Source organism: Octopus sinensis, linkage group LG17 (assembly GCF_006345805.1).
Source record: "Octopus sinensis linkage group LG17, ASM634580v1, whole genome shotgun sequence".
Classification (NCBI taxonomy): domain Eukaryota; kingdom Metazoa; phylum Mollusca; class Cephalopoda; order Octopoda; family Octopodidae; genus Octopus; species Octopus sinensis.
Window position 1 is genome coordinate 48422547 of NC_043013.1, and position 20383 is coordinate 48442929.

General features: G+C 41.3%; 1 protein-coding gene across 2 annotated transcripts in view; it reads right to left on the reverse strand.

Moving 5' to 3' along the window:
* LOC115220893 (26S proteasome non-ATPase regulatory subunit 3) overlaps positions 1 to 20383 on the reverse strand; it is a 162661-nt gene that overhangs the window by 140544 nt on the left and 1734 nt on the right. For both annotated transcript variants that reach the window (XM_036510549.1, XM_029791090.2), the window contains exon 2: positions 12438 to 12625. In XM_036510549.1, coding sequence (XP_036366442.1) covers positions 12438 to 12625 — 188 coding nt within the window. The remainder of the gene's footprint in view (positions 1 to 12437; positions 12626 to 20383) is intronic.

Sequence of the window (20383 nt, forward strand, 5' to 3'; positions counted from 1 at the left end):
AGAGTATTCTGAATACTAAAGGGTTAAAACAGAATTCTGAAAAAAATTTCCAGAATTGCTCAAAAACAAAATGTTTTGGCTGGTTGCATTCTCCCTGTCAAATAAAGGGAAATCCAAAATAATTTTTGAAATATATATATATAAAAGTAAAAGATGATCTTGAGATCAAAACTCATTGGGGTACTCTTTTACTTGTTTCAGTCATTTGATTGCAGCCATGCTGGAGCATCACCTTTAGTCGGGCAAATCAACCCAGAACTTTGTAAGCCTAGTACTTATTCTATCAGTCTCTTTTGCTGAACCGCTAAGTTACAGGGATGTAAACACACCAGCATCGGTTGTCAAGCGATGGTTTGGGTACACAAACATACACCCACACAATATATATATATATATATATATATATATTATATCGACGGGCTTCTTTCAGTTTCCGTCTACCAAATCCACCCACAAGGCTTTGGCTGGCCCAAGGCTATAGTAGAAGACACTTGCCCAAGGGGCCACGCAGTGGGACTGAACCCGGAACCATGTGGTTGGTAAGCAAGCTACTTACCACACAGCCACTCCTATGCCTATGGGGTAGTTCATAGTTTCTTCAGGATAGAAAACAGTTCCTACCTTAGAAAACAGTTTCCTCACTATACAACTGTTGGTTCACAACACTTAATCCCCAGAGTTTTTATCCCAAGCAGTGGCTGGAATTTTGGTTAGTATAAGCATGTATGGTGAGGGTGTGTGCATACCAGTGTGTGTGTGTGTGTGTGTGTGTGTGTGTGTGTGTATGTGCACGGACACGTGTTAGGTGTGTGTTGTATCATCATAAGTAAAAATTCTCAACCAATATTTTTCACTACTAAGTAAGTTTCTTTGTTTTGCTATTAACCCCTCAGAGACCTAGTGATCCCCATCTCTATTTTTCCATCCCTATCTTACTTACTCCATATTCTCTTAGCATGCTACCCACATGTGGTCCTTGGATCTGTTTGCCAATTAGAACACACAAACACCAACAAAGTTACTGTACTGACCACTCTCTTTCTCTCTCTTAAATATGTAATGTAATAATTCACACAAGGCCCTGCAATCCATCCATCCATTTTTTCATTCATAATTCCTATTGTAGCCAGCTGTAGAACTTTTCCTTTAGACTGTATTAACATTTTCATCATAAACATGTACAGTTTTGAGCATTTTCAATCTGTTTTCTCTCTCATAACTCATTTGTATTCAACAGAACAAATTTTCTTTTAGAATGGATGTATCTAAGACCTGTATTAAAAACCCACAAACATTATGGGTGCAGGTGTGCCTGTGTGGTAAGAAGTTTGTTTCCTATCCACATGGGTCAGTCCCAATACAAGGGCAAGTGCCTTCTACTATAACTTCAGGCCAACCAAAGCCTTGAGATTAGATTTGGTAGGCAGAAACTGAAAGAAGCCCAACATATATATATATATATAATAATAATAATAATAATAATAATAATAATAATAATAATAATAGGGAATATTATTCCAAACTTACATGGAAAAATCCAATTTAGTAATACTAAATCAAATTTCACAATACATAATATATATATATAAATTAGAGAAAAACCACCATGTAGCAATTCAACAATGATATAATTAAATTATACAATATAGAAAAAAATTAAATATAGAATAAAACATATACCAATAATTAAATAAAGTACAAAATAAATAAATAGTATATAATTGGTAAAAAGACTACACATGTAACTCTTTGTGTCTGTGTCCCTCACCACTGCATGACAATCAGTAGTGGCATGTATACACCTCCATAACTTAGCAGTTCAGCAAAAAGAATTGGATAGAATAAGTATCAGGTTTAAAAAAAATACTGAGCTGCAGCCTTAATGATTGAAACCAGTAAAAAAGATATCATTTCCTAGTTCTGAGTTAGTTTCTTTTTTCTATCAACCTCTCAAAGACTTATTCCATCTATATTTTCCCATCCACTTTTCACCTCCCAACCACCCCAACCATCTTAATACTAGACATACACAATATCTCCCTCAGTTTGACCTATGGAAGTATGCTGTGCATGAGAAGACCCGGCAGGACAAGTGAGACCATAACCCATGGCCTCTACCTGGGATGTAGCCAGTCCACTTATGCATACCTTTCCTTCTTGGGACACAAAACTCTACTTGTGAAGACCTGTTGAAGCAAGTGAGAAATCAGAATCAAAATCGAAATCGATGAACATCAATGGAAATTGTAGCTGTGATACCAGTGCCGGTGGCACGTAAGCGAACCATCCGAATGTGGCCGTTGCCAGCGCTGCCCCGACGGGCCTCCATGCCAGTAGCACTTAAAAAGCACCATCCAATCGTGGCCGTTGCCAGCCTCACCTGGCCCCTGTGCCGGTGGCACGTAAAAAGCACCATCCAATCGTGGCCGTTGCCAGCCTCGCCTGGTCCCCGTGCCGGTGGCACATAAAAAGCACCATCCGACCATGGCCATTTGCCAGCCCCATCTGGCACCTGTGCCGGTGGCACGTAAAAAGCACCCACTACACTCATGAAGTGGTTGGCTTTAGGAAGGGCATCCAGCCGTAGAAACATTGCCAGATCAGACTGGGCCTGGTGCAGCCTTCTGGCTTCCCTGATCCCAGTTGAACCGTCCAACCCATGCTAGCATGGAAAGTGGACGCTAAATGATGATGATGATCTTTGAATATTGGAGGATCTGAACAAATGGTGGTTCAGATGAGCAGTAATATTATATTCCTGTAGCTGATAATGTGCAAGAGCAGTCTGCTTGCAGACAAATGTTGCTACAAACCCTTTTTTCAAATGCAGAAAGTGGTTAGCGATAGGAAGGGCCTCCAGCTTTAAAAACCATATCAAAACAGACAGTGGAGCTTAGTACAGTCCTCCGGCTTGCCAGCTCCTGTCAAGCCATCCAACCCATGCCAACATGGAAAACGGACATTAACCCTTTAGTGTTTAAACCGGCCATATCTGGCACAAATATTCTACATGTTTTATATTTGAACTGGCCATATCTAGCCTCTCACACCTAACCTACATTGACATTCTAAAAATAAACAATCACATCATTGAAACCTCAAAGCTATAAGATAATGCATGATCAATTCAAAACAATTTGAGTGAAAAAGTATTACATTTAACAGAATAATCTGAACACTAAAGGGTTAAATGATGATGATCATGATGTTCCTCAGCTCCCTACTCGCTCCTCCCATTCTGTACACATCCACAGGACATCCCACAATCAATGCAGACCCATTGAAAAGTAGGTCTGATGAGATTGTGAAAATACTAGAATGGAGACATAGATGTGTGCTACATGCTAGAGGTAAGATGGAGAGAAGCTTCAGCCAGACTCCTCACAGGCCAAGAACACGAGTATAAAATAAGTGTTGGGGTGTGGGCATACTTTTAGCAGAGAAATGAATGAATAAAGTGAATGACATAGTCAGAGTGTGTAATAGGATGCTTAAGCTGGTCTTAGACTAGTCTTGGTAAACTGCCCTATTACTTCTGCCTATGCTCCTCTATTGGGACTGCTGAATGAACAAAAGGATTATCTTTATGATACCCTCTTTTGATCACCTCAATGATGAACAACAATATCATTGGATCTTTTCGGTTTGAACGGCAGTTTTTAACATAATTTCTAGGTAACTAAAAAATTTTAAACTTCGTATACTGGTAGAATGTGTTTATAAAACATCTTTTTCTCTTGGCTTTATTGAGAAAATTCTATAGTTTGAAAGATATTTGTTGTTTTTTTCTTCAATTTCTGCAATTTCAACCAATCACTGACGTCCATTGAGGTAAAAAAGAACATTCTGTGCCATATGAATATGTCCCTCGTTTAAGAAACAGATGGGTTTATTTACATTCCTGAAAAAAAAAAGATACCCTTCCCCCCACCCCCATAACCCTAAAATAGATTGAAATGCAATAGCTCAATACTAGGGTCATAATTATGGGTGACAATTTCATATGACACTGCTAGAAAAAACTGCCGTTCAAACTGAAAAGATCCCAATATCTTTATCTGCATGGTTAGCAGCTTCAATAGACACATTGGGGAGCATCCTGGGGAATTCCATAGTATGCATGGAGGCCATGGGTTTGGTTCCTGAAATGAGGAGGGGACAAGGATCTTGCAAATGACCTAATGATCTACAACATTAATTTCAAGAAACTAATCAGTCACTTGAAAGTCTATCAATCTGATTGGCACACAAGACAGCCTGACTAAATCTTCATCAGAAAGTGGGACAGATGTGTGTAAATGCAGAGTCCTTCCCAGGTGAGGAATGCACCAGTCAACATAGGTTAGTTGTTAGTAACTCCAAACTTAGAGGTAGCAGGCCTCACACACATACAAAAGGCAGTCTGTTAAAATCCCTAACCCTTGGATAAGAAGGAAGAGGAGAAAGAGATGTATAACACAGAGGACTACAAGAGCAACTACTGAGAACTACAGACCAAATCTGTGGCTGATGTATAGTTCCATCTAGACCGAGGGTGAGATGGTAGTGGAACAATGAAGCAGATAGAGCCATAAAAGCTAAGGGACAGGATTGGAAGAATGGGAGTAACAGTGAATTATACCACACTGAGAAAAATATGCTAGATGACAGATATATTTGGCAAAGGGAGAGGTTTGCCACAATTCCACAGCATGAGGAAGAGAATCATGAGGTGTTCCAGATTGCAAAAGAGAATCAAGACTTGTAGGAGAGAAGTGTGTAAAGATGGATAACTTGCATTTAGTGACTTTGAAAAGAAAGAGACACAGAAATGCTACTACGAAAGGCAAGTAAAGATGGAAAATGTATGGGAGAAAGCAAACCTTCCAACAGAGGGACTAGCCATTCTATTTGGCAGCATTATGACAGATAAAGCAATAAAGGATATGAAAACAGGGAAATGGTCTGGTCTTTTAGGAATTACTACCATGATGCTTAAAATATCTGGTGGAGTGGAATATGGCCTAGTTCCACTAGGTTATACAGTAAGATATACCTAATGATTGGCATAGCAGCATTATAGTAAAATGGTATAGGAGTGAAGGAGATGTCTTGGAGGTGAGTAATTACAGAGGTAGCAAATATATTTCTTTATTACCTACAAGGGGCTAAACATAGAGGGGACAAACAAGGACAGACAAAGGGATTAAGTTGATTATATCGACCCCAGTGTGTAACTGATACTTAATTTATCGACCCCGAAAGGATGAAAGGCAACGTCAACCTCGGTTGAATTTGAACTCAAAACGTAACGGCAGACGAAATACGGCTACGCATTATGCCCGGTGTACTAACGATCCTGCCAGCTCGCCGCCTTACAGAGGTAGCAAGTAACTAGACCGAATCTTGAAAGTTACGCAAAGAACTATAGCAAAACTACTTAGGAAAAGGGTGAGACTAGATAGGATGCAGTTCTGTTTTGTGCCAGAGAGAAGCACCACTGATGCTCTCTTCCGAGTGAGACAACTGCAGAAATGTTTAGCGAAAAATAAGCCACTGTACGTGGCTTTAATAAACCTGGAGAAGGGCTCTGACAGGGCCCCTTGCTTCCTAATCTAATGGTCACTGCAGAAGCTAGGTGTAAACGAATGGCCAGTGACAGCCATTAAAGCCATGTACAGGGATGCTATCATTAAGGTGAGAGGGTTACAGCAACAAATTTAGTGAGCAGATAGTTCACTAGGGCTTGGTTCTCACTCTCCTGCAATTCATTATAGTCCTCCAGGACAAAACAGAAGAGTATAAGACCAACTACCAAATTCTTTTATGTTGATGGCTTTCTTTTTATCGATGATTATAGAAAAATTGCAGACGTAGAAACGAAACCCAAAATCAAAGGGCAATAACTCTTTACCATTTAGATCACTCCGTCAAATGTCATGTTTATTTCTACACATTTTGAATTAATCCTTCTCAAAAATATATGTTTGCAACTTTCATAATTTTTTATGTGCAGACTTGAAATTTTGTCACAAGGTGATTAAATACCAATTATTTACAATTGGGCATTTTCAGTAAAACCAGAGTTTGACCATGCTGCAATGTGATATTTTGAATGGCATTCTGAAGATCTCTCATCACTTATGCAATCAAAATACTCTTTCTTGTTGGACAAAATTTAGAACCTCTTACTATATACCATACTATATTGCCAATATTTCTATACTGGCAATTACCACTCTCATTCCTCTGTCACTCCCAATCAGCATTCATCCTTCTTTCTTATCATTGTCTTCATCTCATATTTACCACATCACTCCTCTTCATCTTTCACTTCATTTATCCCCAATATACATCAAACCACCTCCACCCTCATGTTTATTCCAGCTCTCACTCCGCTCCCACACTACCCGATTCTTCTCTGTTCAAGCTCCCTTCTATCCACCCTTCCTGGACATGTTACCATTCTGGTACTTCACAACCACCATATTTACTTACATCTGGGTACCACTCCAGTCTCTTCCATCTATTCATGCAAAACGTAAGGTAGCCAGGAATCTCCACAACAGTAAACCTGTTCCTACTCTTCCCATCATACTTCTAACCATTTCACTCCTTTGATTACTATTTTATTCTGGTGGACCCATTAGCCATTCCATTTTTTAAAAACTAGTTTTATCGATACTTCTTTCCAAATTCCTATTTTGTTATTCACATATTAACTTGTGTACGTTGAACTATGTAAAATATTAAAGAAAAAAACCTAGTTGTTTCTTACAATAAGTACCAATACATACATCATCATCATCATCATTTAACGTCCGCTCTCCATGCTAGCATGGGTTGGACGGTTTTGACTGAGGGCTGGCAAACCAGATGGCTGCACCAGGCTCCAGTCTTGATCTGGCAGAGTTTCTACAGCTGGATGCCCTTCCTAACGCCAACCACTCCGAGAGTGTAGTGGGTGCTTTTTACGTGCCACCTGCACGGGGACCAGGCCAGTCAGGCGGTACTGGCAATGACCTCGCTCGAATCTTTTTACACGTGCCACCGACACAGGCACCAGTGAAGCGACGTTGGTAACGATCATGCTCGAATGGTGCCCTTTTACGTGCCACGGGTACGGAAGCCAGTTGGCTGCTCTGGCAACGATCACAATGATCACGCTTGGATGGTGCTCTTGGCACCCTACTAGCACAGGCATAAGTGCCAGTAAGGCGACGCTGGTAATGATCATACTCGAATAGCCTCTCTGTCAACGATCACACTCGTATGGTGCTCTTTGCACCCCGCTAGCACGGATGCCAGTCATTGAAATGATTTTGATTTGAGTTCATAAATCAAACAAAATTCTTTCAGAGGCCCTTAAAATACTACTGTGGATTCCCAATTTGCTATTTTGTTATGTGGACTGCCACCAAAAGATCTTATATGGACCCCAATTGAAAACCACTGCTTTAACCTTTTGAACACCTCACTTAAAAAACCGTTCTATTTCCTTTCCTCCTGTTTAGTCAAGAGAAGCAATTTACTCTTGCCAGTTACAAGGTAATCTCAGTAAAGCTGATGCCACAAAAAAAAAAAGAACCCAGTGTACACTATAAAATGGTCGGTGTTAGGAAGGGCATCCAGACATTGAAAGCATGCCAAAACTGGGACAGTACAACCTGTTGGATCCTGTCAAAATGCCCAACCCATGCCAGCATGGAAAACAGATATTAACAGATATTCTACCAGCTTGCCACCTTAACAATTACTACCATATTGAGATTAAATTCCAATATAAACATAAAAGGGTAGCATGAGATTTCATTGGTTGAATTATGTGATTTGGTTCCACTCAAATTCTACTATACTGGTGCAATTGTTTGTCTGCTCTTTGTCCACAAAGAAAATTCTGGTAATTAAAAATTTTGCTATGTACAGCATTCAGTACACCTTCCTCTGACTTTGTCGTGAAAACTCATGCCAATGACCCTTTTGAGTTATTTTCTCTTAGTTCCTTTTCATTTATACTATGCAAATTACTCTTGGTCAAGAATGCTTACAAATTTTGCATAGATGAAAAAAAAACAACTTTGATCTGTTCAGAAGTGTAAAAGGACGATATGCCAATGGCAGAAATGCATTTCCGTTGTTATTCTTTACAGAAACATTTTTTCTCTTAGCATTGTGAATTCACTGACATTTTTATTTTTCAGTTCTAAAATCATCCCTTCTTATCTGGAGTTGCTAACATTCACCATTTAGCTTCTATTTCCCTTTTCCTGTCCGCAAAGGAAATTTTAATAAATTAAGACTTTATAGGCGCAGGAGTGGCTGTGTGGCAAGTAGCTTGTTTACCAACCACATGGTTCCAGGTTCAGTCCCACTGCGTGGCACCTTGAGCAAGTGTCTTCTACTATAGCCTTGGGCCGACCAAAGTGTGTGTGTTTGTGTGTCTGTGTTTGTCCCCCTAGCATTGCTTGACAACGAATGCTGGTGTGTTTATGTCCCCCGTCACTTAGCGGTTCGGCAAAAGAGACTGATAGAATAAGTACTGGGCTTACAAAGAATAAGTCCCGGGATCGAGTTGCTTCATTAAAGGCGATGCTCCAGCATGGCCACAGTCAAATGACTGAAACAAGTAAAAAAAGTTATCACATATGGTATTCAGTGCAACCCCCCACTCCACCCTATCCACTTTTTTTTAAACCAAGTTTATGTCAGTGGTCCTTTTGAATTTATTTTCTCTTAGCTTCTTTCAGTTATATTTTAATATAACTATCCCTAAATCTACGAGTTTAGATTAACAACAACAAATCCAGCTACAAACACCAAATTACAATTAACCCACTAAGGCTAAATAATCCTTCCAAAATTCAGATCTTTTCGGTTTGAACGGCAGTTTTTTCTAGCAGTGTCATATGAAATTGTCACCCATAGTTATGACCCTAGTATCGATCTATTGCATTTCAATCTGTTTTAAAGTTAGGGTAAGAAGTGGAAGGGAAGGGTATATTTTTTTCTTCACAAATGTAAATAAACCCAATCTGTTTCTTAAACGAGGGACATATTCATACAGCACAGAATGTTTTTTTACCTCAATAGACGTCAGTGATTGGTTGAAATTGCAGAAATTGAAGAAAAAAAAACAACAAATATCTTACAAACCATAGAATTTTCTCAATATAGCCAAAAGAAAAAGATGTTTTATAGACACATTCTACCTTGAAATCAAGAGGACAGATCCTGATGTCTACAACTCTTTCCTGCAATCAGACCTAGACACAATGCAGCAATGGATCACAGACTGGCAACTGAAACTGGCTGTGGACAAGTGTACCACCATGCATTTTGGAGAAAAAACCCTGCGTTCACTTACTCCCTCCACAACACTGATATCAAGAAATCCTCTTGCGAGCGTGACCTAGGCATCACTGTCAGCAGTGATTTGCGTTGGTCAAAGCATATCTCTAAGATTGTCAGGAAGGCCGAGGGTGTCTTGGCATCACTCAGCAGGTCTTTTGTTAGCCCGCTCTCCAGCCATCTATTTAAAACTGTATACAGCTATGGTACGACCACACTTGGAATTCGCATCATCAGTTTGGAACCCCTATCTTGCACAGAACATTGACCTCCTGGAATCTGTCCAGAGACGTGCAACCAAACGCATACCCTCCATCAGACACCTACCATATTCTGAGCGCCTTGTTTCCCCTGGCATGGATTCACTGAAGCTCCGGCGTTTGGCGACGGACTTGGTAAACCCCACAAAGTTATCAACCACCTCACCAACAACACACTGAACACCCTTTTGATCTCCATGTGTCTAACACACGTGGACATGCCTACAAAGTCAGAAAACAATACAGCTCCCATGACTTTCGGAAACATTTTTTCACGCTCAGAGTTGCTGAAGCATGGAATAAACTGCCTGCGTCAGTTGTTGACTGCCATGACACTGCATCTTTTAAGGCCCTCATGCTTTCCGAAATCCGCCGAAACTACACCTGATTATATATACACTTTAGATGAGTTGTAGTGCACCTGAGCACTGTACACAATTATTATTATTATTATTATTATTATTATTACCAGTATACGAAGTTTAAAATTTTTTAGTTACCTAGAAATTATGTTAAAAACTACCGTTCAAACTGAAAAGATCCCAAAATTCTGTCAGTTTCACAAATGATCATGACTCAAATAATATACGTGCCAAAATGACTGCAAAATGTGTCTTTTCCATTCTCAGTTTCATTCAACTTTCTTAAAAATATAGTTATAGTGTAAGACCACACATATTGATGCAAGGGAGACAATTCATAACCACGTTCACTAATTATAACCAAAATCTCAACTGGCAATCTGAGTGGAAAATATTCTCACAACTTCACATATCCACCCGCAAAATCTCCAGTTTGCTGGATTGATGGGGTGTTGGAAATCAAATGCCTTCTTACATACCACTGACACTAACAGATAACAATAAAATTTAAATTGACTGAAGATACAGGCGCAGGAGTGGCTGTGTGGTAAGTAGCTTGCTTACCAACCACATTGTTCCGGGTTCAGTCCCACTGCGTGGCACCTTGGGCAAGTGTCTTCTGCTATAACCTCGGGCCAACCAAAGCCTTGTGAGTGGATTTGGTAGACGGAAACTGAAAGAAGCCTGTCGTATATATATGTATATATATACGAGTGTATACGCTTGTGTGTCTGTGTTTGTCCCCCAACAACTGATGCTGGTGTGTTTATGTTCCTGTAGCCTAGCGGTTCGGCAAAAGAGACCGATAGAATAAGTACTAGGCTTACAAAGAATAAGTCCTGGGGTCGATTTGCTCGACTAAAGGCGGTGCTCCAGCATGGCCACAGTGAAATGACTGAAACCAGTAAAAGAGTATTATTAACAACTGCCTTCATTGCAATACCCAGCAAAATTTTCAGATAAACTAACTCCAGGGGCAGTTCTTGACTATCAGATTATATACCATAGAACTAAATTCTGCAGGACATAGCAGACTAAAACATGAAATATCCCAAGCAGATCTAAATAACTTTATTCCATACAGCCTAATCAATCTCACTGAAATTAGTAGCTGTGTGGTAAGAAGCTTGCTTCCCAACCACATGGTTCCAGGTTCGGTCCCACAGCGTGGGGCCTTGGGTGAGTGTCTTCTACTATAGCCTCAGGCCAACCAAAGCCTTACAAGTGGATTTGGTAAACAGAAACTGAAAGAAGCCCGTAGTATATATGTGTGTGTGTGTGTGTGTCTTATTTCTGTGTTTGTCCCCCACCACTGATTCACAACCGATGTCGGTGTGTTTACATCCCTGAAACTTAGTGGTTCGGCAAAAGGACCTGATAAAATAAGCACCAATCTTAGAAAACAAATGAGTACTAGGGTCGATTCATTCAACAAAAAATTTTTCAAGGCAGTGCCCCAACATAGTCACAGTCTAATGACTGAAACAAGTAAAAGATAGAAGATTCCCATATTTGTGGTTAGAGAAATGTTGTGCATAAGAAGCATTGGATGCAGCGTGCAGGAGAGACAATTGCGTTGGTACGGTCATGTACTAAGGATGAACAAGGAAAGATGTGTGAAGAAGTGCCACTCTCAAACTGTTGAAGGAACCCAGGGTAGAAGTAGACTCAGGAAGACATGGGATGAGGTGGTCAAGCATGACCTTCGTATGTTGAGCCTCACAGAGGCTATGACGAAAGACCGAGACCTCTGGAGATATGCTGTGACTTCGAAGACCCGACAAATGAAGTGAGTTCATGGCTCGCAGGACGGCCTGCTGTGCTAACCTTGGATTGTAGAGTGACCCGCTGTTCTTGAGGATTCGGAGACCCGACAAATGAAGTGAGTTCATGGCTCGCAGGACGGCCTGCTATGCTAACCTTGGATCATAGGGTGACCCACTGTTCTTGGGGAGACCTGTTGAGTCAAGTTCGTCAACATCAAAATAAAAATTTAAATGGAAATTGTAGTTAAGACACCTGTGCCGGTGACACGTAAAAAGCACCGTTCAAACATGGCAGATACTAGCGTTGCCTGACAGGTGTCCGTGTCGGTGACACGTAAAAGCACCAACCGATCGTGGTCGTTTGCCAGTCTGCTCTGGCTCCTGTGCCGGTGGCATGTAAAAAGCACCCACTACAGTCATGGAATGGTTGGCGTTAGGAAGGGCATTCAGCTGCAGAAACACTGCCAAATCAGACTAGAGCCTGGTGCAGCCTCCATGGCTTACCAGAGCCCAGCCGAACCGTCCAACCCATGCTAGCATGGAAAACGGACGTTAAATGATAATGATGTTGCATTATTAGATGAAACAACCAAGCATTAATTGCTGAAATCTGAATTTGTACAGATCATGCTAGAACTGAAAAATATGAGAGTAAAACTTCATTTTTCTGGGGAAAAAAATAAAAGTGAAAATATATGTTTGTATTATATGTATAGACTAACCTCTTCAAGAAAGGTACATAAAGTTTGTGCAGCAGGTTGGTTGCCAAGATATGCCATTAGTAAACGTCTCAAAACTGCATGATTAATTCTCCTGCGGATTGACACCAGAGCTCGTATCACACGGTACATAAAACGGGGTTCTTTTGTAACAACAGCCTTTTCAATGTGCTTCACTTGTTCTTTAATATCTGAAATAATGAATAAGAATTTATATTTCTGGAGCAAAACTGAAGAACTAGGAACACCAAAAGGAAAGAATTAGAAATAAATGAATTTTAATAATATATTTATACTTGTTATGACGAGTGTTGTGGTTGATCCAATCAACGGAGCAGTGATATTAATGGTTGAGTACTCCACAGATACACATATTCTTAATGTAGTTTTCAGGGAGATTCAGTGTGACACAAAATGTGACAAGGATGGACCTTTGAAACACAGATGCTCCTCATTTTTGCCAGCCGAGTGGACTGAAGCAAAGTGAAATAAAATATCTTGCTCGAGGGCACTGCCCCACCAGGAATTGCAATCAACAAGCAAACCAAACAATTGTGCCACCAGCACCTGTTCTGGTACTGTTTCTCTATATATCACAGTCGGGGAGATGAATCGCTGTTATCTCTAGCGATCAAGCATCCATCATTGATAAGACCAAGGAAAGTTGAAATCACATGATCAGGTGTGGAGGCACATGGCCTAGTGGTTAGAGCAGTGGACTCACAGTCGAGGGATCGCGGGGTCGAATCTCAGACCGGGCGATGTGTGTGTTTATGAGTGAAACACCTAAGCTCCACGCAGCTCCGGCAGAAGGTAATGGCGAAACGTCTGCTGATCCTTTCGCCACAACTTTCTCTCACTCTTTCCTCCTGCATCTTGCAGCTCACCTGCGACAGACCGTCATCCCGTCCAGGTGGGGAACCTACACGCCAAGGAAACCGGGAAACCAGCCCTTATGAGCCAGGCATGACTCGAGAAGGAACAAACAAACATGATCAGGTAGTCTCAGTGCTCGAAGTGGTAGGGATTCATCTCCCCACTAGCAATATAAACAAGTGTGCATTTGGCACCAAAAGCCAATACGTGAGTTTCTCTCATGGTAACTACCACAGCAAAGTTTGTTCCAACAGAACATCCACATTTAAGTGGGGATAATAATTACCCCCCAGTTTTTGTAGTTCCTCAGTCACTAATATACATACAAACCATGTCATTGCATCTTCTTTCTTGTACTACACATCTCTGATGCCCAGTTTTTCCCCCAAACATTTGTACGATTTTATTAAATGCATGCTAACATCACACACCCAACCTAACAGGTTGGTTCATTTTTTTTCATCCCATACTCAGCATCCATGTATCACTACTAAGCAACATTACTCTAATGTATTTCCTAGAGAGGGTAAAATTTTCCTAACAAGCATGCATGTCTGAGTAGTGGGTGATCTGGTAGCTGATCACACTGACATAAACCACTCACAGACCATCTCCAGCCCCTGGTTCATAGATGTACTGGCTCCTCTTTCTACCACTACTATAATGGTTTCTGTTCTTCAGAGCTGGCTGGTCACATGCCACCTCAACATAAACATTCTTAACCCTTTCGTTACTGTATTTATTTTGAGATGCTCTGTGTTTCTTTCAATTAATTTTAAATATAACAAAGAATTTAGTAAAATAACTTAGTTATCATTAAGCTAGTGTTAGGAACATAAATTGTGACTAAGGTTTGGTAGAAGATTTTAATTCAAAACTTATGGAAGCAAGACATTTGTACTCAGAGCCAGAGGCGGTTTCAGCCGGGTCGGTAACGAAAGGGTTAACTCACTTGTTTTTCCTCCTCAGCACTCATCTTGTGTCCAACACCTCAGGCCCTGCACTAACCACTATACTCAGTCTTTCCTCCCCTCAACATCAAGCAGCTTGCAGATTTGACACTGATATCACACAATTTTTATTCAGTTACTTCTCTTGTAGACAGGTTACCTTCACTGCAAAGTCTTCTTCTCTTTAGTGCTGGTGAGGCATGTACCCCTCAGCATAGGTTACTCATTAGTGACTTCAAACTACAAGCATAAAGGGTTCCAAGAAGCAAGGCAGTTTGGAAAAGGAAGATCTGGAAGCTTAAGGATCCTTTGAATAGTCAGAGATATAGGGACCTTCTAACTGAAGCATTTGATGATGATGAGGGGGGAGTTACAGACTTGCAATATCTCTCTCTATATAAACGGCAGTTTGTCTGTGCGTGTTTCTGTGTGTCTGTTTTCTTGTACCCTCACCCTGACCACGGCTTTCAACCGATTCTGATGAAACTTGACACACACATAGCCCAATGTCATAATTCAAAACTAACGCAGCGAAAATTTTGAAAAGTTCCTCCAGTTCTGAAAAAAATCGATAAATTCGACATGGGGTCGAGAATCAGAAACACAAACTGCAAACTGTCTAGGAGACGCAACTCCACCTTTTTTAACTAAAAAAAAAATTTACTATAATTTTTTTCCATCTTTTTGCTGTTTTTTGGCTATAACTCTCTAAAAATGCTTTATAGTTATTTCCCTTACAAACCTGAGCAACGCCGGGCGATACTGCTAGTAGATGATAATTGAAAGTTACTATGAGACAACTTACTGAGGGCCATAGACCAAATGTGTGGGTGGTGCAAAGTCCCAACCAGACCTAGGGTGAGATGGAGGTGGAACCATGTAGTTGACAGGGCCATTAGAGCAAAGAAACAGATTTGGAAGGACTGGAAGGGTGGTGGTACCAAGGTACTATATCAGGCAGCTAGAATGAAAGCTAGGAAACAGATATACTTAGCCAGGGGTGAAGCAGAAAGGAAGAAGTTTACCAATGTTCTGCAGTGGGAGTGGCTATGTGGTAAGGTGCAGGAGCGGCTATGTGGTAAGTAGCTTGCTAACCAACCACATGGTTCCGGGTTCAGTCCCACTGCGTGGCACCTTGGGCAAGTGTCTTCTACTATAGCCCCGGACCGACCAATGCCTTGTGATTGGATTTGGTAGACGGAAACTGAAAGAATCCCGTTGTATATATGTATATATATATGTATGTGTGTGTGTTTGTGTGTCTGTGTTTGTCCCCCTAGCATTGCTTGACAACCGATGCTGGTGTGTGTACGTCCCCGTCACTTAGCGGTTCGGCAAAAGAGACCAATAGAATAAGTCCCGGAGTTAATTTGCTCAACTAAAGGTGGTGCTACAGCATGACCACAGTCAAATGACTGAAACAAGTAAAAGAGTAAAAGAGACAGTGTGAGGACCAGTGGCTTGAAGTGTTTCGGTTTGCAAGACAGTGTGTCAGGGAAAATTGTGATGTTGTGAGAGAGAAGTGTGTTCGCGTGCATGATGGTTCACTTGCAGTTAGTGACTGCAAAAGAGGCTTGGAAGTGCCACTATGAAAGGCTACTAAATGTAGAGAAGTCATGGCAGAAGGAGAGTCTGCCTAATGTGGATCCAACAGAGGGACCAGCAATCTGAATAGACAGTAACACTGTTGACAAAGCCATGAAGGATATGAAGACCAGAAAAGCCCCCGGCCCATCAGGAATCACCACTGAGATGCTTAAAATATCTGACAGTGTGGGTTATGGTCTAGTCACCCATACAGCTAACCAGGTGGTATACAACGGAGTCATACCCAATGACTGGTGTAGCAGCACCACAGTCAACTGCTACAAAGGTAAAGGCAATGCCTCATCATCATCATCATCATCGTTTAAAGTCCGTTTTCCATGCTAGCATGGGTTGGACGATTTTGACTGAGAGCTGGCAAACCAGATGACTGCACCAGGCTCCAACCTTGATTTGGCAGAGTTTCTACATCTGGATGCCCTTCCTAACGCCAACCACTCCGAGAGTGTAGTGGGTGCTTTTTACGTGCCACCAGAGGTATCAAATTGTTGGATCAGGTGATGGAAAGGGTCATAGCTGAACTAATTTGGGAGAGAGTCTACATGAATTGCAGTTTGGTTTTGTGCTAGGGAGGAGCACCAGTGGTGCCATATTTCTGGTAAGACAGCCGCTGCAGAAGTACCTAGCCAAAGATAAATCTCTGTACTTGGCTTTTGCTAACATGGAGAAAGCCTTTAACAGGGTCCCCTGATCCCTCCTCTGGTGGTCAATGCAGAAACTAGGGATAGATAAGTGGTTGGTGAGAACTACACAATCAGAACTATACAGATGCAGCCAGTAAGGTGAGGGTTGGCAATGACTAGAGTGATGAATTAAGGGTACAAGTAGGGGTTCATCATGGATCAGTCCTCAGCCCACACCAGTTCATCATAGTCCTCCAAGCAATAACAGAGGAATTTAAGACGAGCTGCCCCTAGGAGCTTCTCTATGCTGATGACCTATGCATATGGCATAGTGGTTAAGAGTGTGGGCTACTAACCCCAAGATTCCAAATATTCATCAAATGTAAATAATGGACCTTGTTCTTGTAGCTGAATCACTATCAGGGCTAGAGATGAAATTTCAGATGTGAAAGCAAAGTCTAGAATCAAAGGGCCTTACAGTTAACCTAACAAAATCCAAAGTCTTAGTAAGTAGGAAGGCAGACAAATCACATATACCTTCAGGTAGATGGTTCCACTTGGTCTGTAGGAAAGGTGTAGGTAGAAATTCTATTAGATGCACCTGGTGCAAGCTATGGACACAAAAGAGGTGCAGCAATATCAGAGGAAGGTTAACTGGGAAAATAGTTTTTGTGTGTGGAAGGTGCACAGGTACAATAAACAATGTAAATGTACAGAAATGTCAGTGGGGCAAGCTAGAGGTAGTTGATAGCTTCCATTATCTAGGTGACCAAGTCAGTAGTGGAGGTGGATGCTTCGAGAGTGTAGCTGTGAGGAGAAGAATAGGCTGGGCAAAGTTCAGAGAGCTCCTACCTATGTTGTACTTGTACTTGTGACGGCGTTCACCCAGGGCGGGTTGAGCCAGCTTCTTCTCTGGTCCTAACGGCACCATGAACCATGGCGGCCCACGCTCGATGGACCCGTGCGAGGTCACTGGAGATAGCGAGTCATTCGCGGTTCCTACCTATGTTGGCAACAAAGAGCCTCTCTCTCAGAGTGAAAGGCAGACTGTATGATGCCTGTGTGCAAACAACTATGCTACATGGCAGTGAAACATGGGCTGTGACCACCAAGGACATGTATAAGCTTGAATGAAATGAAGTTAGCATGCTTCGCTGGATGTGTAATGTTAGTGTGCAAGTACAACAGAGTGTAAGCATTTTGAGAGAAAAGTTGGGCATAAGCATCAGATATGGTGTGCAAAAGAGACAAGTGTGCTGGGATGGTCATGTAATGCATATGGACGAAAACAGCTGTGTAAAGAAATGCTGATCTCTAACTGTGGAGGGACTCTATGGAAGAGGTAGACCCAGGAAGACATATGGGACAAGGTGGTGAAGCGTGATCTTCAAATGCAGGGCCTCACAGAAGCAATGACTAGTGACTGAGACCCTTGGCAAAATGCCATGCATGAGAAGACCCGTCAAACCAAGTGAAATCGTAATCGTGTCATGTAAAAAGCACCTTTCGAGTGTTGGGCCTCACAGAGGTAATGTGGACAATGCAAGTGTTGTTCCACTGGCACATAAAAAGCACCTTTTGAGCATTGGACGTCACGGAGGTAATGACTGAGATCTTCAGTGATATGCTGTGCTTCAGCAGAAGACTAATCAAGCCAAGTGAAAATGTAGTCATGGCAGATACTGGTGTCACACAACTGGCACCTATGCCGGTGGCACATAAAAGCACCCATTACATTCTCAGAGTGGTTAGCATCAGGAAGGGCATCCATCCATAGAGACCATGACAAATCAGACTGGAGTCTGGTGCAGCCCCTCAGCTTACCAGCCCTGGTCAAACTGTCCCACCCATGCCAACACAGACAACGGACATTAAATGATGATGATGACGATTCTCATAGTTGGGGCTTCACTGTGACTTAGCGAATCTACTACTCAGTGCAGTTTTTAATCCAGTGTTACATGTCTACGTGTCAGTGGTTTGGTGTACAAGGATATCACTACACTTAATTTATAAATGAAGGTTTCCAGTTCAGATCTATTCTGAAATTATGTCTGTATCCAAGAATGATTATTGGAGAATAAACACATCAAAACTGTATAGTAATAAATATTGCAAATATAAACTCTATAGATGAAGTTAACAGTTCAAAACATTATAATCATCAACAATCAACATCCATTTTCCATGCTGGCATGGGTTGGAAGGCTTGACAGGAACTGACAAGGCCAGGTTTGTTACTTCTCGAGCCATGCCTGGCTCATAAGGGCCGGTTTCCTTGGCGTATAGGTTCCCCACCTGGACGGGACGCCGGTCCGTCGCAGGTGAGCTGCAAGATGCAGGAGGAAAGAGTGAGAGTAAGTTGTGGCGAAAGAGTCAGCAGAGGTTCGCCATTATCTTCTGCCGGAGCTGCGTGGAGCTTAGGTGTTTTGCTCATAAACATACACATCGCCCGGTCTGAGATTCGAACCCATGATCCCTCGACTGTGAGTCCGCTGCTCTAACCACTAGGCCATGTGCCTCCACTGACAAGGCCAGGGACCGTACCAGATTCCATAGTCTGTTTTGGTTTGATTTCTACAGTTTGTTGCCCTTAGCCTTCCACCTTCATGACATCCTTCTACTTATAAAAGACTTATACTTAGACTGAAATAAATTTTGTTCAGTTGTGTTGTTCGCTAACGTTATACTGACTTTGTATTAAACAATTTAAAAGTTCTGTCTCTTTCGTTCCAATAATGAAGATGGTAAAAAATTAGAATTGTTTTCTTTTGTCACAATTAAGATGAAGATGGTGACACTCATATTAGCTACGGCTCAATTATTTCAAAATGGGGCTTTTGAGTAAAATGGTAACTGCTTATACCTTTACTGTTAGAGACACAGCTACATAGTTTACTATAGACAATGTTACTAATCACAGTATTCAACAGGAATTTCTTTCATTTGTAGGAAAAATCTGCAAATACCAAGCAAAAAGCATTGTAACTATAGTAAAGAAAAGCACCTCAAAAACAGAAAATGGCTTTGTGGTGCAATGGCTTTTTAGCTTCTGTCCATCAACAATTACATTCTAACCCAGTGGTTTTCAACCAGGGTTCCTCCAGTACAGTACAGGGGTTCCGCAAGAAGTTACAAAAATGCTAAAATCGACAGTAATTTTTAATTCTCCTGTGCAGATATGTGTGCATAAGACAATTAAATTATTGCACAGGGGTTCCTCGAGCCAGTAGAATGTTTCCTTGGGGTTCCGCTTCAGCAAAAAGTTTGAAAAGCACTGTTCTAACCCCTTCCCAACAAGATTTCAAATATGTCATTCCTCTTAATAACATCTTTTCCATCTCATTCACATTATCTTTAAAAGTGATCCTTACCAGTGCATAAGACTAAAAAGAAATGTTTCCAATAAAGAAAATCAACCCAACCAAACTTACCAAGCACTGGTTTTGTACAGTTATATAACCTGTCGTTCCTAACACGAAACTCACATTGTCTGGAGTTGCATTCGTCACTGGCCACTAGCGATATTTATGCCTGAGAACCATATTCAGCACATGAGAATCTTCTGGCAAAATTACCTGTAACTACCTGGACTGCAATGTGTTCTAGTGTAACGTGTTGCATTCAACATCCATCCTATTACATGAGGGAAATTCAGGGATCAATTGCTTTTTGCGTTTCATTCTCAAAAACCTGCATCTCATCCCCAGCCATACTCCTCCATTTTACATAAAGGCATCTTCCATATACTCGAAACTTGTTTCAAAACCTAAACTAAAAGCTTCTTGAGATTCTCTTGATAACTTGATCTTAGTCAACGGCAACAAAACAGACATATTTCAGAAAACAAAACTGAATCTCATACAGTTTCAAAATCTCTGTACGTATTCAATCT